At 43.6% G+C, this 13554-nt stretch overlaps 1 protein-coding gene across 1 annotated transcript in view; it reads right to left on the reverse strand.

Annotated features, from left to right (window-relative positions):
* Nucleotides 1–13554, reverse strand: part of LOC109882759 (A disintegrin and metalloproteinase with thrombospondin motifs 12) — a 52235-nt gene that overhangs the window by 24626 nt on the left and 14055 nt on the right. Inside the window, exons 3-4 of the mRNA XM_020474851.2 lie at nt 1179–1362; nt 838–967 (exon numbers count right to left, since the gene is read on the reverse strand). Of these exons, the coding sequence (XP_020330440.1) occupies nt 838–967; nt 1179–1362 (314 nt within the window). The remainder of the gene's footprint in view (nt 1–837; nt 968–1178; nt 1363–13554) is intronic.

Below are 13554 nucleotides of genomic sequence, written 5' to 3' on the forward strand. Positions count from 1 at the left end.
GCCCCAGTGATGTACTTGGCCGTACACACTACCCTCTGTAGTGCCTTGCGGTCGGAGGCCGTGCAGTTGCCATACCAGGCAGTTATGCACCTCGATGGTGCAGCTGTAGAACCTTTTTAGGGTCTGAGGACCCATGACAAATCTTTTCAGTCTCCTGAGGGAGAATAGGTTTTGTTGTGCCCTCTTCACGACTGTCTCGGTGTGCTTGGACCATGCTTGTTTTTTGGTGATGTGGACACCAATAACTCGAAGCTCTCAACCTGCTCCACTACAGCCCTGTCGATGAGACTGGAGGCGTGCTCAGTTCTCCTTTACCTGTCCACAATCATCTCCTTAGTCTTGATCACGTTGCATGAGAAGTTGTAGTCCTGGCACCACACGGTCAGGTCTCTGACCTCCTCCCTATGGGCTGTCTCGTCGTTGTTGGTGATCAGAACTACCACTGTTGTGTCATCGGCAAACTTAATGATGGTGTTGGAGTCGTGCCTGGACATGCAGTCAGAAGTGAACAGGGAGTACATGAGGGGACTGAGCACGCACCCCTGAGGGACCCCCGTGTTGAGGATCAGCGTGGCGGATGTGTTGTTACCTACCCTTACCACCTGGGGGGGGGGGGGGGGGGGGGGGGGGGGGGGGGGCGACCCGTCAGGAAGTCCAGAATGTCGGAAAAACAACACATTCCAAAAAATGCCTCATTTTCAAAGAATTCCAGGGGAAAAAAAGATGCACCAGTCACCTAGTTTGATTCCTACTGGCATAAAATGTGTCAATAGAAGCCAAACTCTTTTCTGCCACCCGACCCGCCTATACAATGGTAGGAGAAACAATGCTGTGCACCTATCTCTGCTGATGGAGCGTTGGGAGCGATGTTGAGCCGTCTCCTCCTCTCTCTCCCTCTCTTCTTCCTGCTGTTCCCTCTCCCAGTCCTCTCTTTCCCTCTCCACCACTAGGGAATCACCTGGTGCGTCTGCAGGATGGACAGCAGCACAGAGATATGAGATAAAACAATCGACTGTATTAGACAAGAGGAAAAATAGGACCTTGAGCACTCCTCATGCTCGTACAAAACATTTACAAAAGCCAAACCAATCTAACAAAACAAACTCTATTCAATTATATTATATTTCATTGTGTTCAAGTCTATTTAATTGAGTTATGTTCTAATATATTCTACTCACCTCTGACCCCACAGAGGCTGTGTGTGTCCCGGGCCTCAGAGCTGCGTCGGTATCTGTGTGGTGCCGTGGTTACGCTGGGATAGACCACATGGAGCCCTGGTCCCTCCCTTTCGACAGCCCCATCAGTGGACCCCTGGACTGGTTGAATGAAGTGGGGTCCTTCAGGCAAGGTAAAGAGTCCTTTCTGTGGGGGGGAAACACAAACAAACGGTATACAGTATATGTACACTGCGTGTGTGTGGACAAGCTAAACACCTTCTTCGCCCACAGTGCCACAGACGCATCCCGTTACCAAGGACTGTGGGCTCTCCTTCTCTGTGGCCGACGTGAGTAAGACATTTAAGCGTGTTAACCCTTGCAAGGCTGCCGGCCCAGACGGTATCCCTAGCCGCGTCCTCAGAGCATGCGCAGACCAACTGGCTGGAGTATTTACGGACATATTCAATCTCTCCCTATCCCAGTCTGCTGTCCCCAAATGCTTCAAGATGGTCACCATTGTTCCTGTAGCCAAGAAGGCAAAGGAAACTGAACTAAATGACTATCGACCCGTAGCACTCACTTCTGTCATCATGAAGTGCTTTGAGAGACAAGTCAAGGATCGTATCACCTCTACTTCCTTACTTGTCACCCACCTCAATTTGCATACCGTCCCAATATATTCACAGAAGATGAAATCGCCATCGCACTGCACACTACCCTATACCATCTGGGCAAGAGGAATACCTATGTAAGAATGCTGTTCATTGACTATAGCTCAGCATTCAACACCATAGTACCCTCCAAGATCATCGTTAAGCTCAAGGCCCTGGGTCTGAACCCCGCCCTGTGCAACTGGGTCCTGGACTTCCTGACGGGCCGCCCCCAGGTGGTGAAGGAGGGAAACAACACCTACACCTGCTGATCCTCAACACTGGGGCCCCACAGGAGTTCGTGCTCATCTCCCTCCTGTACTCCCTGTTCACCCATGACTGCGTGGCCACGCACGCCTCCAACTCAATCATCAAGTTTGCAGACGACACAACAGTAGGCTTGATTACCAACAATGACGAGACAGCCTATAGGGAGTATAGGGAGGAGGTGGGGGCTCTGGGAGTGTGCTGCCAGGAAAATAACCTCTCACTCAACATCAACAAAACAAAGGAGCTGATCGTGGACTTCAGGAAACAGCAGAGGGAGCACCCCCCTATCCTTGTCGATGGGAACACAGTGGAGATGGTGGAAAGCTTCAAGTTCCTCGGCGTACACATCACGGACATACTGAAATGGTCCACCCACATAGACAGTGTGGAGAAGAAGGCGCATCAGCGCCTTTTCAACATCAGGAGGCTGAAGAAATTTGTCTTGGCACCTAAAACCCTCACAAAATTTTACAGATGCACAACTGAGAGCATCCTGTCAGGTTGTATCACCGTCTGGAACGGCAACTGCACTGCCCACAACTGCAGGGCTCTCCAGAGGGTGGTGCGGTCTGCCCAAAGCATCACCGTGGGCAAATGACCTGTCCCCCAGGACACCTACAGCACCCGATGTCACAGGAAGGCCAAAAAGTTAATCAAGGACAACAACTACCCAAGCCACTGCCTATTCAACCTGCTATCATCCAGAAGGCGAGGTCAGTACAGTGCATCAAAGCTGGGACCAAAAATAGCTTCTATCTCAAGGCCATCAGCCTGTTAAATAGCCTTCACTATCCCCTTAGAGGTTGCTGCCTTATATACATTATCTTGAAATCACTGGCCACTTTAATAAATGGAACACTAGCCACTTTAATAATGTTTACATATTTTGCATTTAAAAATGTAAATAAAGGAGAGCCGCACACTCTAGGAGCTCAGATGCAAAAATATTTATGTCCAACGTTTTGACAGATAAGCTGTCTTCATCAGGGTATGACAAACACTAGAGGATGACTCATTTATATAGTGTCAAAAGACACACACAGGTGTCTGTGATCATGGCTGGGTGTTGCCTGATATCATTGGTTAATTCTCATGTTTTAAAATAGAAAACCAGCAGCACCTAGCCAGCACCTCACCTAAATAGGTGTGCGTTTCTTTCGCCTCTACATATTTTGCATTACCCATCTCATATGTACAGTGAGGCAAAAAAGTTGTTAGTCAGCCACCAATTGTGCATGTTCTCCCACTTAAAAAGATGAGAGAGGCCTGTAATTTTCATCATAGGTACACTTAAACTATGACAGACAAAATGCGAAAAAAAAATCCAGAAAATCACATTGTAGGATTTTTTATGAATTTATTTGCAAATTATGGTGGAAAATAAGTATTTGGTCAATAACAAAAGTTTCTCAATACTTTTTTATATACCCTTTGTTGGCAATGATAGAGGTCTTCACAAGGTTTTCACACACTGTTGCTGGTATTTTGGCCCATTCCTCCATGCAGATCTCCCCTAGAGCAGTGATGTTTTGGGGCTGTTGCTGGGCAGCACGGACTTTCAACTCCCTCCAAAGATTTTCTATGGGGTTGAGATCTGGAGACTGGCTAGGCCACTCCAGGACCTTGAAATGCTTCTTACGAAGCCACTCCTTCGTTGCCTGGGCGGTGTATTTGGGATCATTGTCATGCTGAAAGACCCAGCCACGTTTCATCTTCAATGCCCTTGAGTGAAAACCTCCTTCCATCAGCAAAATCTCACGATACATGGCCCCATTCATTCTTTCCTTTACACGGATCAGTCGTCCTGGTCCCTTTGCAGAAAAACAGCCCCTTAAGCACGATGTTTCCACCCCCATGTTTCACAGTAGGTATGGTGTTCTTTGGATGCAACTCAGCATTCTTTGTCCTCCAAACACAACGAGTTGAGTTTTTACCAAAAAGTTATATTTTGGTTTCATCTGACCATATGACATTCTCCCAATCTTCTTCTGGATCATCCAAAGGTTCTTTAGAAAACTTCACACGGGCCTGGACATGTACTGGCTTAAGCAGGGGGACACGTCTGGCACTGCAGGATTTGAGTCCCTGGCGGCGTAGTGTGTTACTGATGGTAGGCTTTGTTACTTTGGTCCCAGCTCTCTGCAGGTCATTCACTAGGTCCCCCCGTGTGGTTCTGGGATTTTTGCTCACCGTTCTTGTGATCATTTTGACCCCACGGGGTGAGATCTTGCGTGGAGCCCCAGATCGAGGGAGATTATCAGTGGTCTTGTATGTCTTCCATTTCCTAATAATTGCTCCCACAGTTGATTTCTTCAAACCAAGCTGCTTACCTATTGCAGATTCAGTCTTCCCAGCCTGGTGCAGGTCTACAATTTTGTTTCTGGTGTCCTTTGACAGCTCTTTGGTCTTGGCCATAGTGGGGTTTGGAGTGTGACTGTTTGAGGTTGTGGACAGGTGTCTTTTATACTGATAACAAGTTCAAACAGGTGCCATTAATACAGGTAACGAGTAGAGGACAGAGGAGCCTCTTAAAGAAGAAGTTACAGGTCTGTGAAAGCTAGAAATCTTGCTTGTTTGTAGGTGACCAAATACTTATTTTCCACCATAATTTGCAAATTAATTAATTAAAAATCCTACAATGTGATTTTCTGGATTTGTTTTCTCATTTTGTCTGTCACCTATGATGAAAATTACAGGTCTCTCTCATCTTTTTAAGTGGGAGAACATGCACAATTGGTGGCTGACTAAATATTTTTTTGCCCCACTGTATATACTGTATTCTATACTATCTACTGTATCTTAGTCTATGCCGCTCTGTCATTTTTCGTCTGTATATTTAGATGTTCTTAATTACATTCCTTTACTTAGATTTGTGTGTATTTGGTATATGTTGTGAAATTGTTAGATGTTACTTGCTAGATATTACTGCACTGTCGGAGCTAGAAACACAAGCATTTCGCTACACCCGCAATAATATCTGCTAAACACGTGTATGTGACCAATAACATTTGATTTGATGTGTGTGTGTGTGTGTGTAGACAGAGTACCGATCCAACACATTGTAACTTGCTATGACTAAAAAGGAAAATGTGAGGTACGACATTCCTACAACTCTGATATATAATCTCTGAGCCATGAAAGTCAGTAAAGAAGCTAGTGCTGCAGTTCTGTATCTTTGTCTGTATTCTTCACGGTCCCTCATTAAACACCTACAGCTAAGGTCAGGGCAGAGTTATTCACTCGAGGGAGGCATCCACCACTGCCCTGGGGCACATTCCCTCATGCAGAGAGTGCAAAGTGTGTGTGTGTCAAATGTATGTAACTAACAAGCCCAAACTGAACATGGGTGTGCCCTTCTCTGCATCTCCAATTCAACATGCAAAAAGAAAAAGAGGGCGCGAGAGAGAGGGGGGGGGGGGGCATCCACTTATGACCAATGGAGGGCAAGCGTTGCCATCCACTCAAGTCCACTCATCCAAGTGCTGTGCTGTTCTGCTCTTACGCATCCTGCAGTCTACTGCACGCCTCTATCTAGAAAATCTGCTACTCTCTCCAGCCAAGTTTATGTCTCAGGAGGCAAGGTTTGAGTTTTCTAGTTCCTGTGCGCTGAGGGTTCCGCGAGTGCAAAATACTTTAGGCAATAGTCCTTCAGCAACCACTATGTCAGAGCACCTGGCTCTGTGCTTATGGCGGATCCCCCGGTCAGGGACACAACAAACACAATCACAGGTATCACAGGTGAACCATGGTCAGAGAATCCTATAAAGGAATAGCAATCCATTCACCCATTCACAATGATTGCTTCAAATGTATTTCTGATTCTAGCGGTTCAGGTGTCCAGTTTGGTTGCCAATTCTGTGAACTGCTATTCGTCAAAGTTAACCAGAGAGGATGCAGCCTGGTCACCTGTGATACAAGTCAGTATTAGACGTCCATCCATGTCCGAGGACGTCGGGAGATGACGTGGAAACCGGCTACTAGGGGCAAGCGCTGTTACCTTCAAATAGGTTTCCGTTTAGCTAGGGTGTTGTGGACAGGAATAAAAAAATAAAAAAATAAAGATCCATTATTTTACCAGGTAAGTTGACTGAGAACACGTTCTCATTTACAGCAACGACCTGGAGAATAGTTACAGGATGAAGGAGCCAATTGTAAACTGGGGATTATTAGGTGACCATGATGGTTTGAGGGCCAGATTGGGAATTTAGCCAGGACACCAGGGTTAACACCCCTACTCTTACGATAAGTGCCATGGGATCTTTAATGACCTCAGAGAGTCAGGACATGTTTGTTGCATGTTGCATGTTTGTTTTAAGCCTATCCCAGACCTTAACCCTTACCTTAACCATTCAGAGTTAATGCCTAACCTTAAGATTTCAGAGTTAGGCCTCCCGAGTGGCGCAATGGTCTAAGTGCTAGCTGTGTCACTAGAGATTCTGGGTTCAAGTCCAGGCTCTGTCGCAGCTGGCCGTGACCAGGAGACCCATGGGGCGGCGCACAATTGGCCCAGTGTCGTCTGGGTTAGAGGAGGGTTTGGCCGACAGGGATGTCCTGTGACTCCTGTGGTGGGCCGGGCGCAGTACACGGTTGCCAGGTGTACAGTGTTTCCTCTGACACATTGGTGCTTCTGGGTTAAGTGGGCATTGTGTTAAGAAGCAGTGCAGTTGGGTTGTGTTTTTTAGAGGACGCACGGCTCTCGACCTTCACCTCTCCCGAGTCCGTACGGGAGTTGCACAGATGAGACAAGACTGTAACTACCAATTGGGGGTATAAATAAAAGATTTCAGAGTTAATGCCTAAACTTAACTTTGAAATTTGACCCTTTGAATTTTTACATTTGTGAAACATGGATGATTGTCTAATTCTGACGTGAGTCGGTGAGAGCTTTTTGAGGCACGAACATGGCTCTCACAGACTTGTTTGATGTCATCTGGCACCATAACACTTTTTGATTGGAATCACAATGGCCAAACCATAGATACCTTTATCTTTATACATTTCTCTGAGCCAAACCCTCCATGTATATTTGGCTCTGACTGTGTTCTCTCTGATTAGTGGTTAGATCAGCATTTCCCAAACTTGGTCCTGGGGATCCCAAAGAGGCGCACATAGGTTTTTGCCCTAGCATCACACAGCCGATTTAAAAAAATGAACTAGTCAACTAACCCCACTTCTTGGAGTCCCCAGGACCGAGTTTGGGAAACGCCGCAATGGTTAGATCATGGGAGTGATTCAGTTCTACCAAGAGCTCTGCAACACTGAGCCAAAGAGAGTGGAAGCAAGCCAGGGCTCTCACAGCTCAGTGGACTCATTGAGAAAGCATGCAGTGACTCAGTCGGTCATAGTTATATGGTCAGTTACGAAGCCCAGATGAATGCTGGTGTTTTGACTGTTTCTCTGTGTTGTATCTATTTCTATAGATACCAAAATAAACACTTTATAGACTAATACATGCTTGTTTGTTTTTTTACCTCCAGCACTCCATATCAATCTGGGTTATGGATTGGAGGCGGTTTCCTCTAGATGTTTCCCTCAATCAGTTATTATTTCAGTCCCAAAATAAAAAACTAGATGGAGGGTTGCAGATCAGCTGGTAAGGAATCAAGAGAGGCCCATCCAAACATTCACCCTGACTCAGAAGTGATCTGCATAGGGATCAATGCATGGTACTACCTGTAATCCTTAAACTACCATCCACAAGCTGTCAAGGCATCTATTACTCTACTAACATTCAACAACACAGAACATGAAAGGAAGAAATAATAGCGATGTTCCTCATTCAAAGTGCCTTCAATGTACTTTAAGAGAATTTCAGGAAACAAACATGGATATTGAGAACAAACAAACAAAGAGATCAACTCAGAAAGTCCTAAACTCATTAGGACAGACTGGGAGTCCTAAATTGCTCATAGTAAGTTCTGCCAACTGACCCAGCCTGCCTTCTCTAAGCCTCACCATTTCCTCCTCCTCTTCCTCTTCCCCCTAATCCTCCTCCTCCCCTTTGAGTATCTGAGAGGAAGTGTGTGTGTTAGTGTGAGGTGCCAGAGCCAGGGAAGCTGTAATACAGTAGCCATGTGGAACTGTTTTAGCTCTGCTTCCTTCTTCTGCTGGGCTTTGGAGTGCAGGCCAAGAGGGACGGGCGGCCAGGGGTAAGCTGCCTCCTGCCTGGCTGGCTGCTTGACTGCTGTAACAGAGTGTGTCTGTGGCCTTCCACTCCTTACTGGGACACATGGGGAGGGGGAGGTGGGGACTGGGGAGGGATGGTGTGGACGATGATTAAACACACAACTTTTCTTTCCAGCTCACCATACCCAGCTAGCACATTAAGTTATGAGAACTATATGTTTCTTAGAGCTTGGCGAGAGTGTGGTTTTCCTATGGTTATTTTGCATACAACCTTCCAACAACTTTCTGGGAATGGTGCAGGATAGTTGCTTGACAAAAAAACTTTTGGTATTTCCTATTGTCCTTACTTTAACAGAACGTTTCCTAAAAGTTCAAACATTTAATTTTGGTAATGTTCTAGGAACGTTCTCCAACTAGTTTGACATTGGGAATGTTGTCTGTCACACCATGATCGGTTTCACCTGTCTTTGTGCTTGTCTCCACCCCTCTCCAGGTGTCGCCCATCTTCTCCATTATCCCCTGTGCATTTATACCTGTGTTCTCTGTTTGTCTGTTGCCAGTTCTTCTTGAGTCAATCCTACCAGCGTGTTTTTCTTACTCCTGTTTCTTTGAGCCCGTTTTCTAGTTTTCCCGGGTTTTTGATCATTCTGACTGCCCTGAGCCTGTCTGTCGTTCTGTACCTTTTGCCACTGCCCTGGATTACTGACCTCTGCCTGCACCCGACAGACACTGAGTCTGCCTGCCGCTCTGTACCTTTCGGACTCTGACCTGGACTACCGACCCCTGCCTGCCCTTGACCTGTCCTTTGCCTGCCCCCTGTTTATATAATAAATGTCCTTTATTTGAACAGTTTGCATCTGGGTCTTTTCCTTAGCTGTGATAGTTCTGAGAACTTTAAGAAACTTTATTCTGTTGGAATTTCAGTACTTCCAGGTTTCCGCACAGTTCTATTTCAAGTCATGTTCTAAACATGTTCCTAGAACGTTAAGAAACAACGTTCTTCTGTGGGAATTTTAGTACTTCCACAGAACATTCCACACAAGTTCACATGTGGTTCTGTTGAATGTAATTTTGGGAAAGTTCTCAAGTGATATTCTCCGAACGTTCAGGGAATGTATGGTTCTCTTTTATGTCTGTTCTTGCCAATATTATGGTAATGTTCAAAAAAATGTAAATGTCCACAGTAGCCCTTTATACTCATAGAGGGTATAAATAGCATATTTTGACACTGATAAGCACCTTCATTTGAATGTTGTAACAGAGTGTGTACTTGAGAAGACTGAGCCCATAGACTTCCTGCTAAAATGCAAAAAGGGGTACTTCAGGGGTGCTCCGGGCAGTACTTCGGGTACTCTGGTTGGGAACCACTGCTATACATGACATCAGAGCTTAGTGTCTCCACGCTCTATATGGGTTTTGACTGACAGCCGTTCTGAACTTGAGCACTGCGCGTGACAAGAAGTTGCCCTCATCCCTCCGCTAGGCTTTTGCAAATGTTTTGTTGTCCGAGTGAGGGAAATGCTGTAAATTACAAGGATTATAATAAATACCACTTTGATGTCATAAAGGCAAGCCAAACACCCATGAGTCCAAATGTGCACTTCACATTTCCATATCATAAAACTCAAGTAATATAGAGTGTTAATGTTTATGATAACTATGTTTGATGTACAGTTACAAGATGGGATGGCATTATACCCTGGGTTGTCCTGAACAAAATGAGCCTGTTTGTTGTATTGTATAGAAAATACGGCGCAGACCACACATCTGAATGAACTCATGAGCACCAAAATGACCTGCTTCTCTGAATTGCCTTGTGAAAGCCTAACACTATAAGATCATATTTTATGAATGTCGCTAGTCATGTTGGCCATAGAAAAAGCTTTCAAATTATGCCCAACTGACCCAGATTGCAATTTATAATGGACTGTTCTTTGGATCGCATAAACAACAGTAATTGTGTACAAGCCTTAAAACAACTCCAAGTGTGCTTTCACTAGTTCCGCAATAGCACAACTAGGGGAGATCAAAAAAGCACCTTATAGTTGAAGACTCTTAGGGAACAACAACCCCCCCCCCCCCCCCCCAGATGATCCCACAATGTCCACTGGTGGACATTCCTGCAGTCAGCGTCCAATTGCACGCTCCCTTAAAACTTGAGACATTTGTGTCATTCTGTTGTGTTACAAAACTGCATATTTTAAAGTGGCATTTTCTTTTCCCAGTACAAGGTGCACCTGTGTAATGATCATGTTGTTGAATCAGCTTCTTGATATGCCACACCTGTCAGGTGGATGGATTATATTGGCAAAGGAGAAATGCTCACTAACAGGGATATAAACAAATGTATGCAAAACATTTAAGAGAAACAAACTTTTTGTCCATATGGAACATTTATGGGGGGGTTTTCAGCTCATGACACATGGGACCAACACTTTACATGTTGAGATTACATTTTTGTTCTGTGTAATTTCTACCATGGTTATGCTTTCCATATTTCTTCTGTAAGAAATATTTCAATTTAACCCTATCCATATAGTCCAATTCGCCAATTCCCACGAGCGTCAATAAGAACTTAATTACGTTCTCAGAACATGAAGAAAACCTTACATTAAAACCACAAGAAAACTTTAACATTCAGAGAACATTCTAAGAATGTCATTAAAAAGCATATATATTCCATTCTCAGAATGTGAATAAACACAGACCTAGAAAACAACAACAGATGCTATGTGAACTGATTCCACCATTGAAACCAAAAACAAAGAAAATAAATTGATAATAAAACTATATGTTGAGATTCAGGTTGGTGATTTTGAGGTGAAAATTCTAAACTTCAGAGGACTTTTAACCTTGAATACATTGCAAGTTTGCCCTTGCAGTGCCACCATCAGATCATGAATTTATATTTAGGTTTAAAGTCATAGGCTAACCCTAACCTTAACCACACTGCTAACCTTATGCCTAACCATAAATTAAGCACATTTTTGTTTTCATTAAATTTTACAATAGCCAATTTGGACTTTGTGACTGTGGTAACTAGTGACAACCGTGAGAAAGTGAGGATGATTTTGATAGTTGGCACTGGTCTGAATGACTCGTCTGCCACTGCATGGAGAAAAAGAGAACATTTCAATATATCTAAATCAAAATAGCCCACCCATTTTTACCTACCTCATCCCCATACTATTTACTTTTCTGCTCTTTTGCACACCAATATCTCTACCTGTACATGACCATCTGATCATTTATCACTCCAGTGTTATTAATCTGCAAAATTGTAATTATTCGCCTACCTCCTCATGCCTTTTGCATACAATGTATATAGACTCCCCTTTTTTTTCTACTGTGTTATTGACTTGTTAATTGTTTACTCCATGTGTAACTCTGTGTTGTCTGTTCACACTGCTATGCTTTATCTTGGCCAGGTCGCAGTTGCAAATTAGAACTTGTTCTCAACTAGCCTACCTGGTTAAATAAAGGTGAAATAAATAAAAATAAATTTAAAAAAAGGCTCATTTGAATTTCCTGATGTGCAGGATATTTTTCTCTGACAAAAGAGTGTTCAAATTAAGATCTGACATCTGTAGCTCCATCCTGGTGGAGCAGTATAATCATTCCATGGATAGAGAACACAAGATCATACGTTCGAATCTCACTTACGCTGTGCCACAATAAAAAAAAATATGTTTTTGCATGATTCATATCTAAGGAAATTAATTTCCATGTGTACTATCTGTGCTTAGAGTTCAAAAAGGTTTCCCAAAATAATCTAGCAGTGTAATTAAGTCTCATTGAAAGATTTAGTGTCACGCCCTGGTCTTAGTATTTTGTGTTTATATATTTATTTGGTCAGGCCAGGGTGTGACATGGGGTTATTTTGTGTTGTGTTGTGGTATTGGGGGTTTTAGTAGGTATTGGGATTGTGGCTGAGTAGGGGTGTCTAGCATAGTCTATGGCTGCCTGAGGTTCTCAATCAGTGTCAGGTGATTCTCGTTGTCTCTGATTGGGAACCATATTTAGGTAGCCTGGGTTTTACTGTGTGTTTGTGGGTGATTGTTCCTGTCTCTGTGTTAGTTGTCACCAGACAGGCTGTATAGGTTTTCACTATTCTGTTTGTTGTTTTTGTATTGTTCGTGTTCATCGTTATTAAAGATGTCTTGATTTAACCAGGCTGCATTTTGGTCCGACTCTCCTTCGACGGAGGAAAGCCGTAACATTTAGTTAAAGTATTAAGGAAGTTATTCAAAAACCTCCAAATGACCTATAATTTGCAGGGAACGTTAATAAAAACCTCCCAGCAACCTAAAATAAACATTCCCAGAACAGGTGTAATTTTCTTTTCTGTTCTCAGAACATTTAAAAAAACGTAAAATTTTACCGGTCAGGAAACGTATGGCTTCATTCCAACAACCAATGTCAAACCAAAAACATACGTTCCCATAATTTCCAAGGAACCAAATGTGCTAGCTGGGGAATGACTATGTGGCTTTAGACAGCATGAGGAGATAGGCATTTCACAAAAGATAATGTGCCGAAATAATGGCACTGAACATGCAAATACTTGTTCCTTGTAGTGCCTTGGGGCGACCAACACCTCCATTGAAAAAGCATTAGGTTTGGTTTGACTACTGAGCTGGAACACAATTTTTTTTTCAACGGCTATGTCTTGTGATTTTCTCTATATGACATTGCCTGCCTTTACACAGACAGTCCAATTCTGGTCTTCTGCCCAACTATTGGTCTTTTGACTAATCAGATCTAATCAGATGAAAAATAAACGTACCCTGGCAACCAACTCCTTAATTGAAAAAGTATTCTGATCTTTTTGCCCATTTATTGGAAAAGATCAGAATACTTTTTGGTTGCCAGGGTACGTTTAATTTTTAGGTTGCAGGGAGGATCTGAGAACATTTAACTGGTTCCTTCATAGCTTTCCTGAGAAGTTATATTAATGCTCTCAAAACGGAAATTATAGTTTAAAAAATAAATAATTCTAACTTCAATATGACTTAATAACACTGCTAGTTTACAACTTTTTTCAACTCTAAGCACAGATAGGACACATGGAAATTAAGTTCCTTAGATATGAATCATGTTATACTAAAACCCCCTCAACTGCTAGTTCAAGTTGGTTGTGCCCATTTGACCAGCCTGGCCTCAGAGCCATACAGAACATATTTGACGTATTTCTGAGCACCGCACTTGCACTTGACCCCCGCCCCCACCCCCGTCTATGCCTGTGATATATGGTTGTCCCACCTAGCTATCTTAAGATTAATTCACTAACTGTAAGTCACTCTGGGTAAGAGCGTCTGTTAAGTAATAAAATGTAAATGCCAAATGTATGT

This window comes from Oncorhynchus kisutch, linkage group LG3 (genome assembly GCF_002021735.2).
Source record: "Oncorhynchus kisutch isolate 150728-3 linkage group LG3, Okis_V2, whole genome shotgun sequence".
Lineage (NCBI taxonomy): Eukaryota > Metazoa > Chordata > Actinopteri > Salmoniformes > Salmonidae > Oncorhynchus > Oncorhynchus kisutch.